Source organism: Dermacentor andersoni, chromosome 2 (assembly GCF_023375885.2).
Source record: "Dermacentor andersoni chromosome 2, qqDerAnde1_hic_scaffold, whole genome shotgun sequence".
Taxonomy (NCBI): domain Eukaryota; kingdom Metazoa; phylum Arthropoda; class Arachnida; order Ixodida; family Ixodidae; genus Dermacentor; species Dermacentor andersoni.
Genome location: NC_092815.1, coordinates 119,353,183 through 119,380,284, shown reverse-complemented (window position 1 = coordinate 119,380,284; position 27,102 = coordinate 119,353,183). Strand labels below are relative to the sequence as shown.

General features: G+C 44.7%; 1 protein-coding gene across 1 annotated transcript in view; it reads left to right on the top strand.

Annotated features, from left to right (window-relative positions):
* The window catches only part of LOC126541301 (clavesin-2-like), a 69,211-nt gene extending 43,034 nt beyond the window's left edge, over positions 1-26,177 (top strand). Inside the window, exons 2-8 of the mRNA XM_055076542.2 lie at positions 752-1,056; positions 9,872-10,031; positions 12,554-12,615; positions 16,948-17,141; positions 20,315-20,425; positions 20,491-20,590; positions 25,791-26,177. Coding sequence (XP_054932517.1) covers positions 798-1,056; positions 9,872-10,031; positions 12,554-12,615; positions 16,948-17,141; positions 20,315-20,425; positions 20,491-20,590; positions 25,791-25,945 — 1,041 coding nt within the window. The 5' untranslated portion in view covers positions 752-797 and the 3' untranslated portion in view covers positions 25,946-26,177. The remainder of the gene's footprint in view (positions 1-751; positions 1,057-9,871; positions 10,032-12,553; positions 12,616-16,947; positions 17,142-20,314; positions 20,426-20,490; positions 20,591-25,790) is intronic.
* The last annotated feature ends 925 nt before the right edge of the window (positions 26,178-27,102 follow it).

Genomic DNA, 27,102 nt, shown 5'->3' with positions numbered 1-27,102 from the left:
CATCTGCCTGTCTGTCTGTCTTTGATGGTTTGGGGTGGGCATCGGTTTTTATTGCGATAGCAATTATATGGACACTGCAGGGGCATTTGCGCCGTCACCCTGAGGTTCCGTATAAAGTCCAAGCGCGATAACATCGTGGCCGGACGCCCTACGCTGTACGTATGAGTGAAAGCGTGCGAAGGTGAGCCGACGATAGTGACTCGATCTCTCGCGCGCTAAGGAGGAAGGCCGAGAGGAAGCGCGCCGTCTTCCATAGCACGCGATGGGCCGAGGGGGGGGGGAGGGGGGGAGTTGGCGTCCTACTCCAGCGGCGGCTGCACATGGCGCGGACGGGCGGGCTCCATCTTGAACGCGATATGCGATAGGGACAGAGTGCACCGAATGCTGATAGCTTCGTGTGCGCTGTGTTCGCGCCGCTTAGTTCGTGTTGAAGCGAGAGCCAGCACCAAGGTCATTCGCTCGCTGCTGCTGCCGCGCTTCGTAACACCAGTGTTTTGACAGCGAGGGTTTGCGATAATGGAGTGAGATGTGTTCATGTTTGCTTGTGCGCGCGTGACACCACGCTTTTAATTTAATAAGTAAGTGAATGTTCACAAATTTAGACGGCCGATAAATCTATTATCCTTGCTTCGTATAGCTGTCTAATAATTTGCTGTCGCAATCGACGCTTCGCCTTTCGCTCAAAACTGCGACTCTTTCTTTACCATGGTTGTGTAATGTCTTTTATCGTGGGTGCGTTTATTTAATGCAGGAGCAACACAGCGGGCGCCCAAAGCGGAGCAGGTGCAACAAGCGGGATGTCTACAAATAACACGGCCGCCGATCCGGGGGAGGAAGCCCGCCGGCGGGCCAAGAAGGACCGCAAACTGATCAAGAAGTTCGAGAAGGAGAAGGAGCGCATGCGCAGGGAGCTGGCCATGGAGGACGATTACGCGGATCCCATCAAGGAGTTCATGCCGCCGGAAGAAGAGGAGGACGACGACCTGCGCATGAAGGCCATCCAGGCTTTGCGGGAGTGGGTGCAGCAGCAGCCGCACTTCGTCAACTGCAGGACAGGTACGTTGCCACGTGCTGCGACCATCGAGCGCGAGCTTTTCGACACCGCTAGTCAATTGGCCGTCGTTTTAAAACATAGGTATTTTAGTACTTAAATTAAAATCTCAAACAGCATGGGTATTTACTTGCGGCTGACAACACCCCTGCGACTGCTCGCTGGACTACTTACTATTAGTGCGGTGTCAAGATGACTGAATCACTCTAGACAGTCCCAGTTACCATATAAATCTCTGTAGAGTGACGTCCGACACTCCCTCATTGTCGTCGTCGCACATATGGGGCCTCCTTATAAGTGCACAGGTGTCCGCCTTAAAGCGACTTCCGTACCTTGGCTTGTCCACTTTCTGAATCTGAAAAGCTGGCATGCAAGATAACAGGAACGTAGAGGAACACTCGTTATTACTTCATCGTTGGGAAGGCAGACTCACTCAACGGCTACGTTAATTACCACGAATGCTTATACCGACGTGGGATGATAAAAGCAAAGCAGACAAGACAGATCCTTGCCTTCTCTTATCTCCTCGCCTAGCGTCGCGCTGAGTGAGGACTCCACCTTGTGACCATGTGCAAGGTTTCGTTTCTGCTAAACAGCTGTTCAGACAAAAAAATTTCAAAGTACGTTGAATGGAAAATGCGACAGAAATGCGTCAGAACTACGTCGCACCTCTTTTGAGGTCCCGGATGATTTAAACTGCGTTCACCACACTGCCAAGTGTTGTATACCCTACTGCAAAGTGCTGACCGGCTTCCCGCACTTCACACATATACACATTTTTTCACTTTGACACGTACTTCTAATGCTAATGCACTAAAAAGGAAAAAAAAAATATGGGTTTGCTGCACCAATGTGATACTTGAACGCCATGATTTTACTATGTTTGACATAGTTCTATTGTGAAATTTCGATTTCCTATCACACTTCAAAACCGCAGTTTCACACTAGTAAACGCTGGAATGATTTCACTAGAGCATTACTATAATGCTACTTAAATCAAGCTAATATTCTTTACAACTCTACATCGATTCTGACAGCAACCTCGACCATTCCCTTCCGTAGCACAAGCCACAACTTACAGCGTCAAATAGCCTTGTTGATACGCACTATCATTGTTCCCACGACCATTTCAATCGCTTTGTTGGCCACTTTTTCTCTTCATCTTCTCTAGCGATTGTTGCTGATGAGAGCAATCGACACCTGAAGCACTCTCCTATAGCTTAAGGACCGCTTTTTTGGTAAGAAACTGCATCAAAGCGACAACACTGAACTGACACACAGAGGGACAGAGAACAAACGCAGTAATCCTCCGGATTCACAAGCCTTTGAATATCTGATGGCGAAATAATACAAGGCGGAAGCTGGTTGCCTTGCGATAGCGCAGGTGGAGCTCGAATTGATGGCTGTGATTCTGTTCTGGAGTTCCAAGCTTTTGATTTTCTCCACGTGCAGGGAGTTAATGTTTTGCGATGCACACAATGCGCGCAGTAAGAAGCCCACGCTTCGATTTACCTGCAAGATACCGCCCATAATCTCTGAAATAAATTTTTGTTTGCCTAGGCGTAAAGCTTGACGCAACACGAATGCAATGTCAAGTGAAGTCGTTGCCCCGATCTTCTCCAACCGTTATGCAGGCCAGTCTAAAGTTAGACTTCCGCCTTGAAACGCCATTGATCTAGAGCTGTTTCCACGGGACGGTCAGTGCCCTTTCATGCACGTAAGTGGGCCCTGGAACACCATTGTTCATTTTGCCTGCGTTCCTGCCCCTCGTAATCTATTGGCCACGCGTTTACGTCACCATGCTACGAATTGCGTCATTGAAGGTTAAAGTCGCCATTGGTGGATTTTATGGGATGTCAGAGTAAGATGCGTTCGGGGCAGGCAAAATAAAAAGAAAGATTGTTCAGGATATGCAGGACTGGTCACGTGTAGAAAGTGCAGCACGAGCTTAACCAAATCTCATTGATTTCACTGTCAATGATTGAAGGCGAACAGAAGCAGGCAGACAAAAATTTAATTCGCAGAGCGCTTCGTTCTTAAAGGATGTTTGTAATTGTCCGGTAGCTTTCACTTGTATGTTCGCTATCATCACAGTTCACTCATGCTTCCGCTCACGAACCACTTTTTCTTTTTTTTTTTTGCAAGCGAAACTATTTGGCAAAATGAGTCCTGGTATCGGGACGCTGTTTATAAATGAACAACATGAGGCAGGATGTTATAATGACAAAGCAGCTGGTGTTCTAGAATCATTCGGAATTAATGACTGTAGCCAATCAGTGTGTCAAACATACGATAATTGAAGGTGGCCAATAAAGAGAAAACAGTCCTCACAAACAGGAACATTAGGGAATTCCGTCCCATCCACGTCGGGCGGGCACAGAGTGTTGAAAATCGGGGCTGTCTACATAAGAGAGCTAATATCAGAAGTTGCTCCAATGTGCATCTTTGAAAACGTGATGCTCCGTGCATTCTGTTCCTAATTTCTTCTTCCGTAGACGCGACAGGTTGTCATATTAAAGGAACATCGTGACGAGCTCCCACTCCATAGTATTTGCTACTACTTCAGCCAGTTCTTCTTCGCCGAGTGATCGTCGCTCTGCTTGAACTTTAGAAGCAAAGCGCTCTAATATGGCGCAACGTTAATTCGTTTGTTCCTGCTGCATGAAGCTTCAAAGTCTTTTTGCTTACATTTTTTCTACATGGCTACGGAGTTCTACTTCAGGCCGTACAAGCGGCTTCCATAAAACTACGAAGGGCGGCACAGCTGTCAAGTCCAGTAATCTTGGTCGGGGTGCGGCAAATTTGACGTAATGCCGCTGGCTGATGTCGCACCGGCAAAGTGGCTGCATAGAAAGAAAAATATGAGCGCTCCTCAACGTGCGGAAGTCGCACCGTGCTTCCGGCAGCCGCCTCCTAGCAAGACTAGTTTTATTCTTCTTCCTTTCTTGCAGCCTGATGTTTTCAGATCAGACTTTCGTGGTTGTCCGGGCCGCCATTGTTTTCGAAGTAAGGCCGACATACTTAACGACACCGTACGGTGGGATAAAAGCGAAAGGACAAGTGCTAACGCGGATATATAGTATTTGAAGTTTTTACTGGGCCATTTTCCGTACTTGCTGCAGATAGCCTAGTACCTCCAGTACAATAAACGCCAGGAGGGAAAGCACCCAGTTTCGTGGTCAGATTTCTGAATCTTTTTCTTCGCAAGCACTCCTTACCATTGACCGGCAGCCTCCGCTAACAATATGTCCAGCGTAGTGATTGGGTACTTTCCGATCATAGGAACAGTTCTAGCGTAACGCCTTCATTCTGATAATATTATTTAATATATCCACAACTCTATAGGAATGCCAAGGGGTCCTCTTCCCGAATATGGACGGGTGCTATACGGTAATTCATGCAATGCGTTCGAAACAATTTTGTAGAAGTATGCTGTGAAGAACAGCAATCGATGCATGGAATTCTTCATAATGAGTGGAAAATTTACGTTGGCTGCATGAGCCTGAAGCAGGCCACATTAAAACTTTTACATGGGGTGCACAGTGGCCGCGTACACGTTTACATCGATGGTTCAGTCACATCTGCAAGCGCAGCTGCCGCTGTGGTGATACCAAGAAGATCCGTCAAGATACAGCTAAAGACGTCACATGTATCATCAACGACAGCTGCTGAACTGGTAGCCCTGCGTGCGGCTCTTCATTTCATTAAGGAGGAACCATCCCACGCATGGTCAGTCTTCTGTGATTCCAAGGCAGCCCTACAGAGTGTACTCTCAGCACTGCGCCATGGATCACATAAGCAGCTCGTCGCAGAGATCAGAGAAGTCCACCATCGACTAGTTGACGAAGGACACGATATAATATATCAGTGGTTGCCTAGTCACTGTGGCATAAATGGCAATGATCGAGCAGACGCAGCTGCCCGATCTGCCCATGACGGCGTCAACTGCGTTGTCATTCCTCTTTCGAGAGCCGACGCAGCGAAAAAACTTTCCGCACTTGCGCGTGACCTGACATTAGCCCAATGGAATTCATCCGATTTCACAAGTGCACGCCGACATACACTGAACCCTAATTTACAGCTCCATATTCCGCCCGAACTTCCACGACGTGACTGCACCCTTCTTGTCCGTCTATGGCTTGGAGTAGCATTTTCAAATGCCTACTCTTTCCTTATCGGAATGGCCAACAGCCCACTGTGTGACTTCTGCGGGTGCAACGAAACGATCGAGCATCTTCTTTGTCAGTGCTCTCGTTTTAACCCACAAGGAACTGCACTCTCAGCCACCTTAGACAAACTGGACAAGCGCCCAATGACAGAAAACAAGATCCTTGGAACCAGGCCTACTCGAACATCAGCGCGATCCGCTATGAAGGCGCTGCTGCGATACTTGAAAGACACGGGACTTTCTGACAAATTGTGACAGTACACTGTGTGGCGTAGGACTGTACGGTGACACTTCGTAAGGCTAGGAACGCCTTTGCGGGCTGCGTGACAGTGCCCACAGAAATAGTTCGTGTGTACGTGCGTGTGTGTGCTTAGGTTTTTTTCCTTTCTTTTTTATCCTTCTTTCTTTCTCACCTATTGCATCCCCTTTCCCCTCTCCCAGTACAGGGTACCCAACCGGAGATAATATCTGGTTAACCTCCCTGTCTTTCCTTTGCCTTTCTCTCTCTCTCTCTTCCAAAGAACAGATCGCTTTAGGCTCAATGCACTATACTGCGCACGCGCTCTCTCTCGCTGTTGCCTTAGTATTCCCTAATGTTTTATCTCCCAAACCTTCTCCCCCTTCAGGGTTGCCAACTGAACGATTGCCTGGTTAATACTACTGCCTTTCCTTGTTTTCGTTCTCTTTCTACCTTTGTCTTTGCAACAACCACGAATAACACAAAGATAAGCATCAATGACTGTGCAAATTGACTGCATGACGTTCTGTAAACGCGTGTTAACGTTCTGTAAACTATGTTAGCGCAGAAGGTTACACCACTTTACCCTCTCAAGTTCCCCGGTTTTCTTGTCTTAAATTGTTTTTTCCCACTCCTTTCGTATTGCTCGAAGTTCTCGTCATCGCGCTGATTATTACACCGCGCGCCTGCAGCCGGCGAATGAATATGTTTTAATGAGGAGGGCAAAAAGAATATCCTAAAAATAAAGCATCAAATGACTCAGGCACAGTATCCAGTTCATCGCTTCTCGTAGTTATTGTAAGGTAGTTATAAGCGAAAGCAGTTGGCGGCAGCGTTGTATCCAAATAACCACAGAGTACAAGCCATCACTTGCGATGCTTGAAGGGAAAAGGTAACATTGTTCGAACGTATTTCTCTCTCTTTTTTCCTAAGTCTGTGTAAAACACACACACCTTAGCGGCAACGTCTGACCTTCCTTTTATGGGTAACAAAGTTACGGTCAGGTAAGCTTTCATCGAACGCGGACACACGTGAAAATGAGGCAGCAGACAAAGGCAGCATGTTTCTAAGTTTAGTTGCAACACGTGTACTCAGCGGAAACAAAAAGCGGCAACATGACTCATGTGGGCTACTAAATGAAAATCACGTTTATTTCTATTCTTGTAACGCGTGCTGTCGACCACGCGGAAAGCAGGATGCTGTCGCCGCGTACCTTTTGCTGCCATTTTCGGTTCCACCCTTTGTTTTCGTGCCGTTCCCTGGCTTAGCGGCGCTATAGCTCAAAGACAGCGCACCGGCATAATTGCGGCCTCCGAAGCGCCGCCTGCTCAGCGCACTTTTTGTATAGCTCCCGCGCCCTTTCCTAACCGTAGTTTTGCTTGCTGCTATCGAAGCTCGCCATATGCTTTGCTCGGGCGTGTTTCTAGGACAGGCGGCCGTGTGACCTGTCAGGGTCAAGTGCGCACTCGACATGAAAACTGAGGGTCATCGTGGGTGAAGCCTCTGCTCGTATACCTCTGCTCGTACAGCGCTCGAGTCGACCACATGATTGCCCGTCGCCTTGTGCCCCGAATGCACGAAGCACGCGCCGTATTTGTCGTTCAGATCTACGACGAGGGCGTCGCTTGCGATCATCGAGGCAGCAAGTTTTCCCGGTCGCGAGTGGCGCGATTAATTCTTCCTCTCGGCACTAAACACATTCGTCCCAACTGCCGGCGTGCAGTTTTTACCACGCACAGGGGCACAGACGAGCATATGATTGCGCCTAATGCTATGTGATCAGACGGCTTTTAGTGTACTGCACCCTATAGTTGCAGAGCAATTTCACACGCTAGGACGCATGTAAACTGCATGAACTTCTGTTTCATCCATTCGCCACAATAAAGCAGCGAGTTAAGAACAGACTGTAATGTCAATCTCTCAAGGCACACGCGCGAACCTACTCCCAGGCGTGCTGCAGACAACGAAAATAGGGAAGGAACGCGGGCAAGAGCAAGAGGGTCTACCAGCGATAATAAAGATGGTTGCTTTATATCCCAAACTTTCTCGAACAGCTATAATAGACGCCGATTTATGCCCCAAGGTAGTTTTATCCAGCATGATTTCCTCAAGGTGTACCTGCATACCAGTACGAGTTTTTTCGAATTCCGTCAGCACATAGGTGCGACCACTTTCCCAAGGGTTCAAGCACTTCGATCTCCCTTTAGAGTATGCCGTATAAATCTAGCGTGTTGCGACCAGTAAACTACTTAACGTTTGGATTAAGAGATCATATTATAAAGGCTATTAGGTTATAAGCTCACGTAATTGTCAGCTGTTGATTTTTGATGCCCGTGTTATAACTGCCGTCCCCTGCTTTGCTTTCTGTGCCAGGTCGCAATTGCTTATCTACTTAAGAACATGGGGTAGACGAACTATATTTAGGTAACATTTTAGCGCAATCCTTTTAGGAGAGAATAGCATGTTTGAGAACCGACACAAAGACATCCATAGAAGAGCAGCAATGATAATATAGGCTGAGCAATGGATTTTTCGTGCGCTAGCCTCAACTAACTGGGAGAACTTGTTACAGAACCATCATGATTAACCGCTTCGTTTGTATGATTGGAATAACGCATGAGTGCAATCTACTACTACCTTATGAGCAACGAGCGTTTAGCTATTTTGGCTCCTTTTTGGAGGCATCATAAATCTGCAGGAACACCTCTCAGCCACGATTTTTAAGGTAGTGTACAGCTTTGAACCTTGCCAGGTGAGCGCCGACGTTATACATTTCGGCTCCGCGCCAGCACTGCATGTCTTATTAGTTTTGTTGTAGTCTTTGTAGTTGTAGTTTAGTTAGTAGTCTTAGTTAATTTGCAATGGTATACAACACACTTCGACTAGTATACTTTAAAAAGTGTTAATTTAGGTCAGACATAACACACAACTTGTGGCTTTCATGAACATTGTACATTTGAAGTCCACGCAGGAAAACCAAAAATGAAAACATATTAACGTGTGCGCGAGCACACATGTAATTAACGCACGCACATATTAACGTGTTTTCCGCGAGTTTTACCCCCGCATTGTGAAACGAAACTTAAGTTGAAGCTCATGCTTGACTTGATCTAAATGACGCCTATCGTGAACGCGTCGCAGGAAACGCAGTAAGCGTCTTTGGGCACGTTAACGCCAGGCGTCATTTAAATGAAGTCAAGCATGGGCTTCAACTTAAGTTGCATTTCTGAATACGGAGGTTAGTTGCATGTGTAGATGTCCTTCTTGGCGCTTTGATTATCGTATCGTACATTCTGAATGCTTCGAGAAAGTGCAAAGAAAGTTTCGTTACTGTACGAGGGAAGCAGGGCTTTTTCTTTCTTCTTCAGGGAAAGTTACCGAAAGACATCCTTGAGAAGTCTAAGATTAAAGAAAAAGAGATGACATTCCTATCAAAAAGAAATGCGTAGATTTCAAGTCCTAAATCTGAATTCACAAGGCAGTTTCCTTTTCTCTAAAGCGATCAGTAATGATATGAAAACGGCCGATGGAGATAGCTTCCATACGACAATAAAAAATTGCGAAGCGGATCATTAACTCGCCAATTCGCCCCTGTTTCTTGAACAAGACATCACTGCGTAAGTCTTATTACGTTATAGAAGCATTGACTGTGCTCGCACAATTTCTCACACTTATGCTTCTTTTCTACTGCGCTTAAGCACCCGTCGTGGTTGCTTAGTGATAAAGAAACAAAAAAAGCCGTGGTTGCTTAGTGGCTATGGTGTTGGGCTGCTAAGCACGAGGTCGCGGGATCGAATCCCGGTCACGGCGGCCGCATTTCGATAGGGGCGAAATGCTAAAACACCCCTGTACTTAGATTTAGGTGCACGTTAAAGAACCACAAGTGGTCGAAATTTCCGGAGTCCCCCACTACGGCGTGCCTCATTATCAAGTCGTGGTTTTGGCACATAAAACCTCATAACTTAATTATTTTTTTTTAATTTACTGCGCTTAAGTGTGGTAGTACAGAGATAATCGCCTTCATTTGCTCGTATACATAGAGGCATACGTACCTGATGTAGAGCAAGTGCTTCTGGCCCGCAACAGCCAGTCGCGGGAAAGCACGAAGAGCTCTATGCAAGATTCCGTAATAACTGCTGCCTATATTAGATCTTTTATAATATTAGTACAAAGTAACACAACATAACACTGAAGTTTCGAGCAGCATACTGCGGCCGAAGCCATCTTCCACTATGGTTACGTGTCAAGTGCTCACGTTGGCCACAGATGCCATGTGTAAAACAACAGTAACCTAACGTCTAGATAAAGGTAGTTTGGCGCCTAGTTTCCCGCCTCTCTCTTTCCACACTCTAGCTTGCTTTATTCCTGTCTTTGTCGGCCTTCGGACTTACCCTTCCTCTTTTCTCTGTTGTAGATGACAAATTCCTGCTCAGATTCTTGCGGGCACGCAAGTACTGCATGAGCTCTGCGCAAGAGACCCTGGACAAGTACCTTACGGTCAGAACGACGTACCCGATCTTCTTCAAATGCCCGGACATCTACGAAGAGTCCTTGCGTGATCTCTTATCGAAGGGGTAAGCTCTGTGGCGGCGAACAGCGGACTTCACATGCGCGGGGACACAAAATGCTGTTTTTCTCTTGTTGCACATTTGAAGGAAGAAACATTCCTCCGTTTAACGGGCAACAGCGTGGATGTCAAAAGTGTAGCACGTAAAGGTTGCTGCTTTAAAATGTGAGCCACGAGTGGCAGCAGCAGGGAGCTGAAACCAGTTAGGAAGAACGTCTTGTCTTTTGACAATAGAAACGTTGAGTGTAAGGCCTGGACTCCGCGACAGAGCAGCAACTGGTATATTCCCATCCCCACATGTGCGCACTTATATATTTGTTCCTTCAATCATTTATTTCAACACATTCAATACCCGAAGATGTTACAGAAGGCAGTGACGAAAGAGGAAAGTACATGCAGTAAGTGGCTAGCTCGTACCGTAATCTTCAATGGGAGATTTAAATGCGGAGACGTTGAGAAAGGTGAAGACGGAGGTGGGCAGGTGATGCCATTCTGTGGCTGTGTTCGGGATGAATGAATCAGAAAACAAATTAGTGCGACAAAAAGAGACGTCGATTCTATGATATTACTACGACATGGCACAGAAGTTCGCTCGCAAAGAAGTTTACCTCTAAAGTGTGGATTATGAAACATATAGAGGAAAATTAATAAACTTGACATTTTCCTGCGCAAAGAAAGGCTGAGAAGCTGCAAAGTGAGTTTCATCGATGATACAGTCGAAGACGTTTGACAAAATGAAACGCGCAGTATGGTATTCTGCCGATTCTAGTTGATTAATAAGAAATTCTTGATTAGGATTTCACAAACTCCAGGACCCTACACAAAGTGTTTTCTATAATGTTAATTTAAAAGACGACGGTGCCCTTAAAATGTTGCGGCGTAAATAACCTACAGTTTGATTAGCATTAAAAACAATATAGTTAACATGAACTTCCCAAGATAGGTTCGCAGTTGTGTGAACTCCCAGATAATTATAAGAGGTTACTTCGCCTAGCAGCAAACCGTCACTCTTACAACAGGAGAGTAACAGGTGGCCGATTTTCCGGATATTCTCATTACTTTACACTTTATAGGATTAAAACTTATACTTATTTGCCATGCGTGGCAGCAGTTATTTGGTAGAGTTAAGGTCAGGCAGAAGTGCTATAAAGTTAGTGTCAGAAAAAATTACGTGATAAACCTCGCGGTCGTCAGCATATAGCCTAATAGATGATTGAACTACGTTAATCAGTTCGTTAATATAAAATAAAAATAGAAGGACACCGAGCACAGAACACTCTGACACACCCGAAATAACGGGACATGAAGGGGAATCAAACTCAAAAGTTGCGCTCAATTAGAAAGAATGTTTTCAATCCAGGGAATACTGCTAGGATCGATGTTTAATTTGCCTAATTTGAAACTTAGTAGTGGGGGAGAGACAAGATAAAATGCTTTCTTGAAATCTAGAAATATTCGATCGATGAGATACCCATTGTCAGGAGCGCTGAATTCTTAATTATAAAAAGAAATTGCTTGCGTATCACATGAAAATTATTTATGAAATCCACGTTGTTTAGACGTAAAAAAAAAATCATAATGCTCGAAGAAGTTACATAAACTTGAGCAAGCGGCATGTTCAGAGACTTGTTAGGGGATGCAGTTGGTGAGATAGCTCTCTAGTTAAGAGGACAATGAGCACCACCAGATTTGAAAAGGGGAACCGTGTTGCCCACCTTTAAGTGACCGGATGAAGGGCCAGAATTGATAGACTGTGAAAACTGTTATGTTAAAGTTATGTAACTATAGATTTCAGTGTTCTTCACAAATTTTGAGCTAATATCGTCAGTTGCGCAAGAGGACGATAATTCCAACTTTTTTTATTAAGTGCTAAACACCAGAATAATCTATGGGCACAGGATCTATCGGTGGGTAATTCATTACGCAATACCTAGGAAGATTATTTGTCAGCGTATGGGAAAAAAACATGGCGACCATTTCATTTAATACAGAACAACATCGCGAATACAGGACGGGGGCGCCATTACTATTGTTCAAAGTTATTGTGTTATCTCTAGAACCACCTAGAATGTCCCAAAACTTTTTGAGATTTACTTTAGGCATTGATGGAAGAGTTTTCTAGAAGAAAGCAGCTTTCGCTCCAAATATAACCTTTATATTCTAGAGCAGCGATGCGGTACATTACCACTGCTCAGAATTTTCGATCGCTTAGCTTTTATTCTTTCGTTACTACGATCGGTACTTTTTTTTTTTTTTGAGAAGGGGATTTAGAGAAGTACCGAATCAAACCGAAAAATGTTAGCAAGAAATGATGTTTGCAAGAACGGTGAACATTTTATTTCACTATGTACTTTGCACACTGTGGTCAGAACCTTAGAGTATAAAATGTATTTGCGACGGTAATATACACATAGGCTTAACTCGTGTGTATTTGCCTTCTTAGAGGTAAAAAAAATATTTCCAACAACAATGTGCATGTGAGTTCAACTCACGAGTATCTGCCTTCTTCTTGCTCCCTTCTTCGTTTAGCTACTTCTTCCCACTCTTCGAAAAGGACAGTCAGGGCCGCACAATCGTGTTTGGATTAGCAGGTAAGTGCGTCTGAGTCACATTATTCAAAGAACAATGTCTGTGTTAGCTTAAACCTTGCCTATTCGGGCATGTACTTCAAACCATGGGCCGTAGAACGTAAAACTATTCCGATATGCTTTTATTCCAATCTGTTGACGTTAAATTTGCGTAAGCGCCGACGCAAGCATCGGGCGGTCACCCGCAGGGTTGTCTGAACAAACCAATCAAATGCTCCCCTCTTTCATAGGAGGTCACTTTTGTTTGCTTGAAAAACGAATAACATTGCCTGCACTGAGCGGCTTCTCTTATCTAATTGGCTCACAAAACGCGAGGAGCATGATCAAGTGGAGAGGGATTCGAAGGGGCCGAGCCACTGCACTGAATATCGATAACCGGTTGAAGAGGGTGGTGCCGGCGTCTGCGATTGGTCCGCTTTCTCTTACTTAGCTTGCGGTGGCTCGTCGATAATCGCGGCGGCATGCAACGGAAGCTTAAAAATGACGCTGAAACGGGTCCTCGGCAAATAATAATTGTGAGAACGAGGTCGTAAACGTGCGGAAAGTTCTCGAAAACGTTACACGGCCACGCAAAAAAGTTTGATTACACGCAAGTAAACCCATGCTCTCCGGCAGGGGCCTGTAGCCAGTGCCGGAGCGATCGGCGGCAGCCATCTTTTATTCCTTTCGGAACGGGGCAGCCGGCGGCTATTCCGAAGAAAATTCAGTTTTGTTCGGCATATTATTGCATCTTTAACGCGCACGCGTCACTTTGACGCGGTAAGCTTTTGCGGTTTTGTGACGTCGCGTGAGAGGCCGGTGAAGTGGGTGCAGCCCGAAAACATTTGACCAATAGCCGAGGGCTAATGGCAAAAAGGCGTCCAATCAGTTTTGTTTGGTCAAAATATGCATAATCAGTGTGTACACGTCATGTCAGATGAAGAGCTATCGCGGTTTTCGTGACGTCGCGTGACAGACAGGTGAAGTGTGGGTGGTCCAAAAAAGTTTTTTACCAATCGCGGTAGGCTGATTGCAAAATTGGAATAGAAAAGTTTTTAATAGTTTCACGTTATAGCGCCCCATGAAACCGTTTTCTGTGATTGAGTGTAACAGTTCTACCGTGCACGGGACGGAACGAGCAGCACACAGAGACAGCGCCGTGCCGGTTGGCCACTTGTTTTGTCCCATCGGGTAGCGCTGTTTTATCCCGATCACGAACCAACCAGCGCGATGGTCAACCGTCACGAAGCTTTTTTTAAGGCTATACATGGCGAGCATAGGCCACGTATAGCAACGAGTGTGCGCTCGTTGTTTCAGATAATCCGTGTTTGAGATAATCGGCCACTTGTGCGCCAAGTAAGTAAAGCTTTAGACATTACAATGCTACATCACCTCAAGAGATGACAAATTGTTTTAACTGATGTGGTGCAGTGTCCCGGAGCGACACCTTTGAAAAACGAGACGCCGTAGTGCAGGATGGCCAATTGATTTTGATCGTATGGGCATGGGTGCAAAAGCGTTTCTGAACTTTGCATTTAACAGAATACGAGCGCAGCGCACAGGCAGTCGAAATCGTGCCTTCAAGTGGAGCAGCGGAACTGCTGAGCTCACTTTTATTGTTCCTTTTCTTTTTTGTCTTGCTTGGGTGCAAAGAATGGGTACTGATTTCCGACGTCAACGCGATGGCACGGTACAACGCGTCTTCTTTCATCTATTTAGCACATAATGAGGTACATTTGTAAGGCAGTCAAAGGCTACCCTCAACCAACATTGCACTTACAAGGAACTCATCCCATGCCTAATGTTTTTTTTTTTTTTTTAAGTTTTCTAGTATCACAGTAAGCCTATGCTTAACTTATGCTTGCATTTCCTCTGCTCCGTGAGCACTGGACATCTTCCTACAACTTCTGAAGCGTTTTCCATTTCCTATTCTATCTGACAAATCTTTTATCACGCTAAGTGTCCAGCTCACACACAAAACAGATACGAAGGCGAATTTCCCTGGTCCCTAACTTTGTGTTTTTACGTCTCGAAAGACGAGATCGTGTTCGGATTCGCGGATGCTAACCCTCAAAGGATTTCAAAGAATCTCTAGTGAAAGAATAGGAACTTCAGCTCTATTGTCGTAGGATCGGCGTTCGTTTGAGGGCAATCCACCGTGGTAGCTTAGTGACTATGGCGTTGCGCTGGTGAGTTCGAGGTCACACGCTCAACCCGAGCGTCGGCTGCCGCTTCTGAGGGTGGTTCAATGCAGAAACACTCGTGTACTTCGATTGAAGTGTACATTAAAGAATCCCAGATGGTCAAAATGAATCCAGATACCCTCAATGCGGCGCGCCCCATAACCAGATCATGGCTCTGGCACGTGAAACACCATAATTTATTATTTAATAAGTTTGAGTAGAATACAAGAAGCCTCACTTCACAGTTTAAGCTGATCTGCAATACAAGAACGTGCGATATGATGAAACGTCTGTGCTTTGTTACAGCAAGGGCGATCCGACCCCTGTGCAAGAAATCCCTTGGCTTCCAACGAGTCTTACAGGGGATGTTTCCGTGTGAAATGGACGAAATAATTTCTCTATGCTGACAACCAAACGCACTCTTCTGAACAAAGCTTGTCTTTAAAAATAAAAGAAAGTAATCCCTTTAAAAATCCTACAGCTCGCTCGATTTTGCGGTAGTACCTAAAGTCTTCGCTTCTCCTTGCGACATTGGAGGCGGTCACCGCCCAGTGCAATGTAGAAGTTGTTTCGCACTGCTCTAGCGCCTATACTTCACCACCAATCGCACATTCTCTAAAACAAAGAGGCGTAACAGCCCTTACTTTCAGCGCCAAATTAACTAGCGTGAAGCCACCAGTTTCGATACTTCCAAAGGCTTTCTGCGTATGTTTTCCGCAATCGATGCCTACAGTTACTGCAAGGATCACGTTCCTTGAAACTTGTTGAGAGTCACTTTATGAATTGTCATAAAAACATACGCTTGATATATAAAACTAGAGCCATTGAACCATAACGGTGAGTAAGAAATTGTTTTTGATAAGTCAATCAAAACCTAACATGACACAATCTGACTCTGAAAATTAAACCCGAAGGCAATTGCTAACTAAACGTTCCTTCACTTTCATGCTTCATCTGGCGAGACTTGCTGATTTCTTTGATCTAGCGCTTATTTTGTGTGACCTGACATCAGCAGCACAACCCGCCATGCCGGTGGATGCTTCGTATAGATATATACAATTCAATTTGCGAATAGGCAATACACTAATCATATTTAACAGGGAGAGGCGGACTAGTTGGTGGTCGATATTGGAATGCATTGTGTAACCGCGCAAACGACAACGGACGAAGAAGGAAACACACTGAACAAGCGCTTGTCCTGTGTGTTTCCTTCTTCGTCCGTCATCGTTTGCGCGGTTACACAATGCATTCCAATATAGACCCCCAACTAGTCCGCCTCTCCCTGTTAAATATCTTCCTTTCTAGTTCAATGGGACCTGTTCTTCCTTCCTTTCTATGTGTGAAAAAAAAAATCTGCGCTTATTCTGTGTGTTTTCTTGTTCGTCCGTTGTCGTTTGCGCAGTTACACAATGCATTCCCATGCTCTAATCACTGCTTCTCAGAATGCAGATTTACATCCGTGTTATAGCCAAATTTCCTTCAGGAATACATTGGCCTACCCATATCGAAGACTGCTTGAGACAAGCACTTCTTTAGAAAATAATGTCAAAAGCACTGCAGCTGTGGTCCGGTCTCGCGAAAGTACCTCAAGTACAACAGGAGGTACTTTCTCACTAAGTGAACAAATGCAAGAAATCTCGCATTCATGTTTGCCGCGCAGAGTTTAAAAACACTTATAAGAGGGAAACGAATAAACTGGACGAGTGCTGGACGTGAACTGAGTTTATCTACAGCACTGAATGATCAAACAACCCGCCGTGGTTGCTCAGCGGCTATGGTGTTGGGCTGCTGAGCACGAGGTCGCGGGATCGAATCCCGGCCACGGCGGCCACATTTCGGTGGGGGCGAAAGGCGAAAACGCCCGTGTACTTAGATTTAGGTGCACGTTAAAGAACCCTATGTGGTCGACATTTCTGGAGTCCTCCCCTACGGCGTGCCTCATAATCAGAAAGTGGTTTTGACACGTAAAACCCCATAATTTTTTAATTATCAAACATCTACAACAAGCTTTGTCCCTGTCACGGCCGCCCGATCAAGACGCACGCGGCCGTGCTGCAGATTACGCAGGAAATTTTATTTAACCGTGCATAATATAGCCGTACTGCACCGTGCCGAACAAAGAAACAGAAGACGAGATCATCTACAGTTGACGAATTGTCGGGGATTGACGCAGGCGCCCTGGAGCCTCGCATCCACAAAACGATCGACATCTACCGGGCGTTCTCTATGAGCTTCGAGGCGCTGCTGGAGGACGAGGACAACCAGAAGAATGGCCTCACATACATCCTCGACGAGAGCGGATTCAGGCTAAGTCACTTGGCGCACGTCAACCTTAGGGATGTCCAGCGAGTCATGATCAACGGCGAGGCAAGTGCTCCTCTCACTGATAGCCTTGTGCTACGTTTTAAAAACTTGGCGTGCGAATATATATGTGACACCTTGAACTCCCTTCAATTAGGGGTCCGGCGCTGGCCCTCACTTTAAGAGTGCCAAAAACAAGAGGGGGGAGTGCGGGGAGACGGGGGGGGGGGGGGAGGGGGGCTGCGCGACCCGGTCTTTACTCGAGAGCGCACCCACCTCGTGGTACCGAACTGAGTTGCATGACGGCACGTGAACGCGGAACACGGCAATGCATGTATGCCACCACCCAAACTCTATTTTTTGGATGGGTTCTAGAGGAAGCAACGAGTAGCGCGCTCTTCAGTACCGGTCGAGGCGGAGCGGGCTGAGCGACGATGGCGAATGGCAAATAGGCAGAAAGAAATAGGTCGCCCACTTGAGCTCCTCTAAATATCACTGCAACTGCCAGTTCCCGCATTAGAGTGTGGGCCGCGGCGCATGCCTCGGATGCAGCGACGATAGCGAAGGACATGTCGAGTGACCTTTTGATCCCTTTGCGAAGGCGTCGCGCCTTTACACATAACTGATGGACGAATAACAGAAAGTATCTGTAAGCAGTACCACATCATGTAAGTACCATGTAACGGCATAAGTATATGATGGGTGAAACGTTTATGTTCGAACCAAGTGCGAGCATTCTGAAACATGGTTTTTCAGTACTCAATAGTTGCAGCGCTTCAACAGAGCGAAGAGAAATATGGAGAGAGGCTGGGGGAAAAGCCTAATTTAATTGTTTTAGGTGGTACAATCAATGCAGTTACCTCCAAGTCCATATGTTTCGCGCCAATCAGAGCGACGTTTCACTTTTCCAAACTTACAGGAGTATGAATAAAACGATAATGGAAAAGACAACATCACGGGGCTAGAATCCCACCATGCCTTTAGATATGGCGATTTTTCACGTTAATGACGTAGAGAAACTGGTTGTACGCATCTTTCCGTTAAGTAAAACTAGAATGTCACGCTATTTCGCTTTCTCTTTATTCTTCAATTGGAGTTCCGTCTTTCTTGTTCTTCTTTTCTTTGTTGAAATGAATATTAGGAGATGTTGGCGCCTTTATGGCGGCACCGACTTGTTACTTAGCAAAGGAAACAAATTTGCGTAACAAGGGAAAAAATTGACACAATATATGGCACTCAGTAGTACACCAGATGAATAAAAACTATACAAGTCTCCTTTTCTTTTCTGTTCTTTTTTCACGTTGGAACCGAGTAGTAACCGGAGCTCCTAAATGCTGCCGACATCTCCTCACATGCATTTAATTAGCAAAAAAAGAAAGAAAAAGCACCACGCATTCAGATTAGTTATGCAGGTGAGCGAGCGCTATCAAGAAAACGCAGCTTCGCATCAGTCAAGCATAAACTTATTTACAGCCCAAAAACACCACACGCTGTTTATGTGATTGCACGCCACCTTGGATAAAACGAAATTATTGTCCTACAAGTTTCTTGGGTAAGTGCCCAATCGTTGCAGAAACAATGCCTTCTGAAAGAAATCGTTCTTGTTTCACTCGTGCAAGAGGTGGCGATTGTACTAATAGCAAATCATTTCCAACCACGTTGGTTCAAAAGCCACCAGACAGAGCAGCGAATAGACGGCCGCTATTATGGCTATTGCTCCGGGGAGACGCACTGAAATAATCCAGTAGCCTCTTATATTTCCCTATGACACAAATATTAGAAGAAAAATTATATTTGTTTCACAAGCCGCGGGTGCCTCTATTCAAAATTAAAGTGTACATTCACATCTGAAATCTTGAATATCTGCGCATCCCTCGCCTATGTGCATTGCAGTTCTATTCTACATCAGGAACCGCAACTCACTTCGTGCGTTAAGTTAAACAAATAAATATATATTCAAAAAAGCCGTAGTGTCAGAGCACAAACTGAAAGATAAAACGAATACGTTGCCTTATAAATCTAGAAGAGGACGAGTCAATTCTATTACGAGCACTTAACGTGTGTTCGCATCTTTACTTCCATCATAGATTTGCTGAACCAGAATAAGATGGCTCATCAAGTGGCAAACAATTCCACACAACACGTAATGATTTCACCAAAAGCATATACCATTCCGACTATCAAGCTGCGAACAGTGTTTGTGAAAAGCGGGACACGCTTGAGATATTTTGCAGAAAGGACATCTCTTTGATACCGAGCTGAAGAAACATGGATGAAAAAGAAGAAATGTTATTGTAAGTATGTGCGACTGCTGAGAAATCTCGGATCCACCATCGACAACTGGCAAAAGCATTGATCTTGTTGCAAGCAATATATATTACAATGTTCCTGTGATACAAAGGTTACGCGGTCAAAACACAATAATTCAAGTTTACGAACATAACCTCTAACGCTCGCGTAGTTATTTAATTGCTAATGCATGAAAGCAAACTATCAGAATTCCTCCTTTCGAGTACATCTATGCAATATCAGAATTTTTTACCTAAAACATAAGCGTGGTAATACTGACAACAAGAAAGTAGCATTCCTTTCACAAGTTCATATCTGGGTAAATATGGAGCACGTTAAACACGTCGGCTTGCGATTTCATTTATCCCCACTAACATTCTTGTCTCTGATCATAGAAAACAGGAAGCTGATGTTATTAACATAAGGAGCACCACAAGACATGCACTCGATATGGTATTGAAAGCAGCATAACATGAAACCAGGTCTAGTACATAAACTGCATGGAAATCCACAGATACAAAGAACTTAGAGCACTAATCTTGTTGCATGAGTAAATATAAAGGCTGGCTGCAGTGCATGGCGATTTCCAGTCAGACAGCGTGGTCAACTACTTCACTGTTGTTTGCTTTCACTGAAGTCCCCAGCAAAGAAAACAGAAAGAGTTCAAGCCGAAGTCATAACTGCTGTCACTGATCTACTGGTAGAGCTGAACAAAATACAAATTAACAAGCTAAAAAAATCGTCATAGAAAACGTGTTAGTTGAAGCCGAGTAAGCAGGGATGACTGGTACTAGCAAATGTGTTACTATAGACAAGCATTTGTGACCTGGTGGAATTATTTATGCAAGGTATAAAAGTAGAACGAGACCAACCAATGCCTTATATGTACTAACATTACACGGGCACTGACAACAGCTGCTGTGCCACCTGCCTACGTTTGTTCCCCGCAGAAAGGCTGGCCCATGCGCCACAAAAACATCCACTGGGTGAACGTGCCGAGGTACATATCGGCCATCTACGAGCTGGCGCTGAGCATGTTCAGCAGGAAGCTGCAGAGCAGGGTAACAAGTTCACACTGTAACTCGTTCATAGCGCCAATTTCACCTGGCCGAATTTCGTCATCCAGATGTTCGTCCACTTCGAGGTCTCCAGTCTGCACGAGCACATAGACCCCCAGATCCTGCCCATGGAGTTCGGAGGGACCATACCGATCAAGGAGATGGCGGGTACGAACTTCACTGTCGCCGCAGGTGGCACGAACGAAGCCTAACAACATTTCACAGGAGAAAGGGTCAACTCGTTGAACAGAGCAGAAGTCCAATACTGAGTATTTAAAGGCCAACTGCAACGAAATTTTACTTTGGCTAAATGGATAATAAGTGGGTGGTATATGATACTGAAGCAATCTTGCCAGTGCATTAGGGCTGGTAATTGTGTAATTTTATTATTATACACCTTCAATAGCGCCTAAAGGGACGACGTCTGTACCTGGTTGTTAGCGGGTATGGCACAAGTCCCATCACGTCGCCTCCGAGAATTTTCAGCGCGCTGCAGCCAACGCAGGCGATCCCAGTCTCGGAGGTGATGCATAACGGCCGTCGAGCGGTAAAGGAAGCCTTCGCACTTTTTTTGTTTTTGGTATTTCTAGCGTAAAATTATACGTGGGTGCGGCCCTATATTCACACCATCTGAAATTAAGCTTTATACGAAGTCCAAAATTTGGTAACAGTTTGCTTTTAAAATGAGAAACGCTGGTCAAAAGCGGACAAGAGGAATTGTTAGTGAAATATTTTGCGCGCACAATCGACAAAAACACAGTAAAGGGGGACACACACACTGTGTCCTTGTCAATTGTGCGCGCAAAATACTTCACTATGAATTCGTACCAACTTGCCCAACTATTCGTTCTGCTGCAAGAAGAATTGTCTTCATCAGGAAGACAAGTCCCCATATGACCACAAGTTCCCTGGCTGAACGTTGCGAAACGTTGCCTCCAGCCTTAGACAATCCTTGTTCGATCATTGTTGCTCACTACAAGTGTCCGTTTTCCTGTGAACCTCTGCCCTGTTTAGCACTCAGCCTGCGCCACGGAGCTTTATAAATCAGTCGGGAAAAACCCGTTAGAAAGCAGGTCGAATTCCAGCTACTTTGCCCTTCCGTCTAACGGACGGACAGGGAAGACTGAAACGTTTTTACGCAATGATAAAAGCTGCAAAAACTGCTGTTGTGATGTTATGGTTATGCTCTTTCTCTATTGCAATAATTTCTCTTATAAAGCTACTATTTGCAAAACGGAGGATAACCGGCACACAAGTATATCTGAAGTGCAAAAAATCCTGAAAAAGCGCATTTCTGATGTTTTTATTTGAAAAGATACGTTACAAAATTCACCTGGTACGATAGCTCAGGTTATAATAAAAGATTATCGTAGTTCTCGGGGACTACGTCTTCTAGATCGTATATTCAGGGCGATGTAAAAATCAGCCAGGATCAACGGTTACAACTGTGAGGCTGTGTTTTGAAACTATTGTTTTGTTTATATTCTGGATTTCTCTGTAGGATGCTTTGCAGTAGTGCCATCGCGCGCTGCTTCATGGCTTCCGAAGTCAGTAGGCTTGGCAAAGGTGTCCCGCGCAGTATGAAAAGGTTTAGGCGCAATGCATCTTAAACATGTTTAGCCCCGATTTGTTTCACATCACTCGGTCGCCATACGTTGCACTGTGATATCTGTATATCTGGCACATCACTATACACAAGATAGGAATATTCTATGTAAAAAAAAATTCTACCATCACTGAGGATTTTTATTGTTATTGCATCGCCCTGTTAAAAACTGGTTCAGCAGTTTTATTTTTTTTCTAGTATTTAGCGAAGCGACTGCAGTAAAGTACAAATGAGCAGAGCAAACGTGTGTTTTCTGGAAAGCTGATCGCCGGAAGAGAGCCCAGTGAATGTGTGAGCTCTTTGTACAATTCAAGCTGCCGACAACTACAAGGCCCAATTTCCGCATGTTCTATTTTCTTTGAATTTCTCTTCAAAGCGGAAGTCTTACAGTGTCAATGGTCTCCTCGATGCTTATTCATAAACACTTAATTAAATTAATCACCTTCTTTGGCCAGGAACGCCGGAATGCGTTATTACCTTTCACTTAGACCACTCAGAGAAAAAAAGGAAAATAGATATTCTTTGAAAGAAAAATACCACTCAGCTCTCTTAAGCTATCAGAATTATCTTTGTACAGAATAAACAATTATGCAGTGTTGAAGTATTACCAAAGCATTTCTTTTTAGCCGTTTCTAGTGTTTAGTGAAGATACGCGCTTGTTATGGGAAATATTTAAACTCTTCCATGTTTCAAGGCTTTCGATCGCAAACAACTTGGCAGCAAGCATGGTTATCCAAGGATCTGCGCACATTCTGAGCACTCGTTAAAGAATGCGGGTGCTTCTCTCAGCATCCAGCCCAGCATCTGTGCATGCGCCTGTCAAAGGTCCAAAGAATAAATTTGATACAGCTGTAAGTCTAATAGAATCAATGGTGCAGCTTAATTGCAGACATCTTCAATAGCTACACATATTGAACAGAACGGTGGTGCCTATGCGATGTCTTTATATATGGTTTGTTGATGAAGTTCTTATAGTTCTAGCCGCCTCAGCACAGTAAAAAGACATCATATCAGGTTCAGGTTGCTCGGTGTGTGCATCAATATCTGTCAAATATCGCCGATGTCATACTGGGTGTGCAAGAGAACCAGCATAGTGGGCAATGTTCATTTGTTACAACGCACAAAGCCCATGGGACATGTGTACGCAACAACCGGTCACGTGAACTCCCCGGCTATTTACACTTTCTTTTTTTTTTTGCTAAGTTCACATAAATGAAGTTCAGCTTTGTGTTAAGTTTGGAGCAAACTAAACAATCAGCTATCACATATTGAACAACAACATCGGCTAGAACTCGCTGAGTTGTCAAAACTGATCAGCAAGAAGTAACTAAGGGATATTCAAAATTATAACGTTGGAAAGATTGAGGAAGCAGTAGAAAATGACCGCAACATGAAATCAGTGAGAAGAAAACTTGGCATAGGACAAGGCAAGATGTATGCGGTGAAAGATAAGCAGTGTAATGTCATAAGTAATTTCGATGGTATAATAAAAGCAACTGAAGAATTTTATACTGGCCTGTACAACACTCAGAGCAGTGATGAACCGGATACAGAGGCTCCTTATATAACTGGCGATGACCTTAGAATGGCCTTGCAAAACATGACCCGCGGAAAAGCGGCAGGAGAAGATGGAGTAACCGTCGATTTAATGAAAGATTGAGTAGATGTTATGCTGAAAAGCTTATGGCCCTTTTGCGCAATGCCTCAAGACTTCAAGTCTACCATAGAGCTGGAGAATGCTAACATTGCACTAATCCATAAGAAGGGATCGAGGTATTAAAGAATGGAAGAATTATAGGCTTATTAGCTTGCTTTCAGTACTGTGTAAAGTGTTGATCAAGATAATTTTCAATAGAATCGGCACAATACTTGAATTCAATCAACCAAGAGAACAGGCTGGCTTCAGGAAGAGATATTCTACACTGATGAATATGACTGGGTTACACCCACATCATCAATCATGTAATTGAGAAATCTGCGGAGTACAATCAATCTCTCTATATGGCTTTCCTAGATTACGAAAAGCATTTGATTCTGTAGAGATCCCAGCTATCATGGAGGCATTTCGTAATCAAAGAGGTATACGTGAACACCATGGGAAATATGTACAAATGTAACACAGCTACCTTAGTGCTCCACAACAAAAGTAGAAAGTTACCTATCAATAAAGGGGTCAGGCGAGGAGAGACAGTCTCTGTAATGCTATTCAATGCATGCTTAGAAGAAGTATTGAAGCTCTTAGACTGGGAAGGTCTATGAATGAGAATTAACGGCGAATATTGAGCAACCTTGGTTTGCAGATGATATTGTCCTGTTGAGAAACACTGGAGATGAACTGCAACAAATGATTGAGGACCTTAACTGAGAAAGGGCAATAGTGGGGTTTAAGATTAATAAGCAAAAGACAAAGTTAATGTTCAATAGCCCGGGAAAGAAACAGGACTTTATGATCGCCACTCAGTCTCTAGAGTTTATACAGGAATACGTTTATCTAGCTCAATTACATAGAGGGGACCTTGGCCATGAGAAGGAAACTTGGAGAAGAATAAATATAAATTGGAGTGCATACAGCAGGCATTATGAAATTCTGAATGGGAGCTTACCAATGACACTGAAAAGAAAAGTGCGCAGTCATTGCATTCTACCGGGGCTAACATATGGGGCTGTAGTTTGGAAGTTAACGAAGAAGCTCGAGAACAAGTTAAGGACAGCGCAAACAGCGATTGAATGAGAAATAAGCGTAACGTTGAAAGAAAGGAAGACAACGATGTGGATCAGAAAGCAAACGCGGACAGCCAATATTCTAGTTGACATTAGGAGAAAATGAAGGCAGCTGGGCAGGCCGTGTAATGCGTAGGGTCGATAACTGGTGGACCATTATAATTACAGATATGTGCCAAGGGAAGGGAAGCACAGCCGAAGACGCCAGAAAATTAGCTAAGGTGATGAAATTATGAAATTTGCGGGTGCAAATTGCAATCGGCCAACGCAAAAGATGGGTAATTGGAGGTCGCCAGAAGAGGCCTTCGTCCTGCCCAGTGGACATAAAATTAGGTTCATGGTGATAATGATATTGACGATGACGATGGATCAATAAGCGTACCCCTGCAACATCAATAGCTCTATTAGGTCCGCAAATGACTCTGGCCATGAAAAACTGTAAGGGTAGAATCAAACAGAACGAGTCCTGTAGTGCTTCCTGTACACAGTGCTTCCTTTGTATAATCTATATCAGCCTTCCTAGTCTTGGGCAAAGTCTTTAAGGCTCTTCAGCGGAGCATCAAGGACTCGGCTCAAGTTTTCAAGGGCTTGTGAATTGTGCGACCGTCTTTAAATGTTGTAGCGCGTAGCATCGCGTTATAGCCTGAACTTTCTCAAATTTTTTTTCTTTATTCACCTTCTATTCTCTTTGCCCCTTCCCCCAGCACAGGGCAGCCAGCCGGTACTTACACTGGCTAACCTCCTTGTCTCTCCTCCCCTTTTGTCTCTCTCTCTCTCTCTCTCTCTATGTAGTCCACATTAAACACCTGTTCAGTGATACCCCTGCATCTCTTAATGCTGGCCCTCTGAGTACTCACTCATTCCTTGACATTCCTTCACCCTTGGTTGCACTATTATACGCCCCTTCTCCCTCGCAAGATAAATTTCAAAAAAGCGAAGCCCTTGGCTTGTGTGTTATGCGTATGCCACCTTGTTCCTGATGTGAGTTAGAGACCCTTTCTCTACGTCAATGCACTAATGGCACACTGCTCTATACCCAAGCCGCCTGGATCAAGAATCTCGAGGAGAAACGGGAGCTGCTGATGTCGCTTGACCTGATGGGTGTCGACGAGAGCAAGCGGCCCAAGAAGGAGAAACGCCAGGGCTACAGCCTCATGAGGCTATGGAACAGCATCACGCGGTTAGAGGTCTACTGATCACCCACCCCGGACGGACTTGACACTGACGACACCTTCGCAGCGCCACAATTGTGCTATAGAAATGTGGACATGCGCGCCCACACTTTCTCGCTCATGTGCACACCTTCTTTTTTTCATGTAATTGCGATACTCTCGCCTCACTGCGGGACAGCCACTCAGCCAATGCAAGGAAACGATGCTTTTGTTGATTTAGAATAATAAACACACACAACTTTTTTTCACTCTTCAATAGGACAGCTGTACTTTCTGAAAGCTCGATGGGGGAGCACCGGCCAGTTAATAGGTAAGTACAACGTAAAGATAATAAAACGAGAAAAAAATGGGGCGGGGGGTGGGGGGGGGGGGGGGGACCAGTGCAAGCACCAACAAGAAGCCACACACGTCTGATATCCGAGATATACATAGTTCAGTCTGCTACTACCATTTGGAGCTGCTTTCATGAAAATGCTATCCAAAAGAAAGTCATTTGGACAACTTTGTTGGAGCGCTCTTTTATGTTCACAGTTGTCTGATCATGCGTGAAGTATCTGTAATGTTAGTGAGTAACACTGGGGATGGTCATAGCCGGCATGCTTTCTTTACTGCTGGACCTAAAGTGTTAGTGAAGAAAATTTCTACAGAAAAATATAAAGGGCAGTAGAAATAAACAAGAAAATACAACAGCACAAGAGCCCGTTTGAATAAGAAGATACGCCCCTTGAAGAATGGGGTGAATTAATGCCAGCCAACAAAGTTTGGAGCTTCTTATTGAAACACTCACTTTGGCTGTTCATCTTGACGGTCATGAAAGAATCAGATTTAACGCAAATACCGACTGTACCGACTGGGCCATGAGTTCAAAGTCACGACGTCCTGATAAGGCCATCTATTGCTCATTACTAAACATATAGCAATACTGCATGTGTCGGGTGGTCAGGTGTCCCGACAAAAAAAAGGTAAGTACGAGGTGTCGATTTCAAGTAGTTAAGTTTCAAGATAGAAATAATGGGGGCAAAGCGATCCAAAAAACTTAAAGACGAGACATCTTTTAGCTTAATTGAAGACCAGGAGAAGGAAGGGGGCAGAGAGAAGTTTCTGTTGACGAAAGTGTATATATAGGTCGACCGGAATCACCACCTAATCATGACTGCCGTAAAAAACGAGGAACGGAAAGG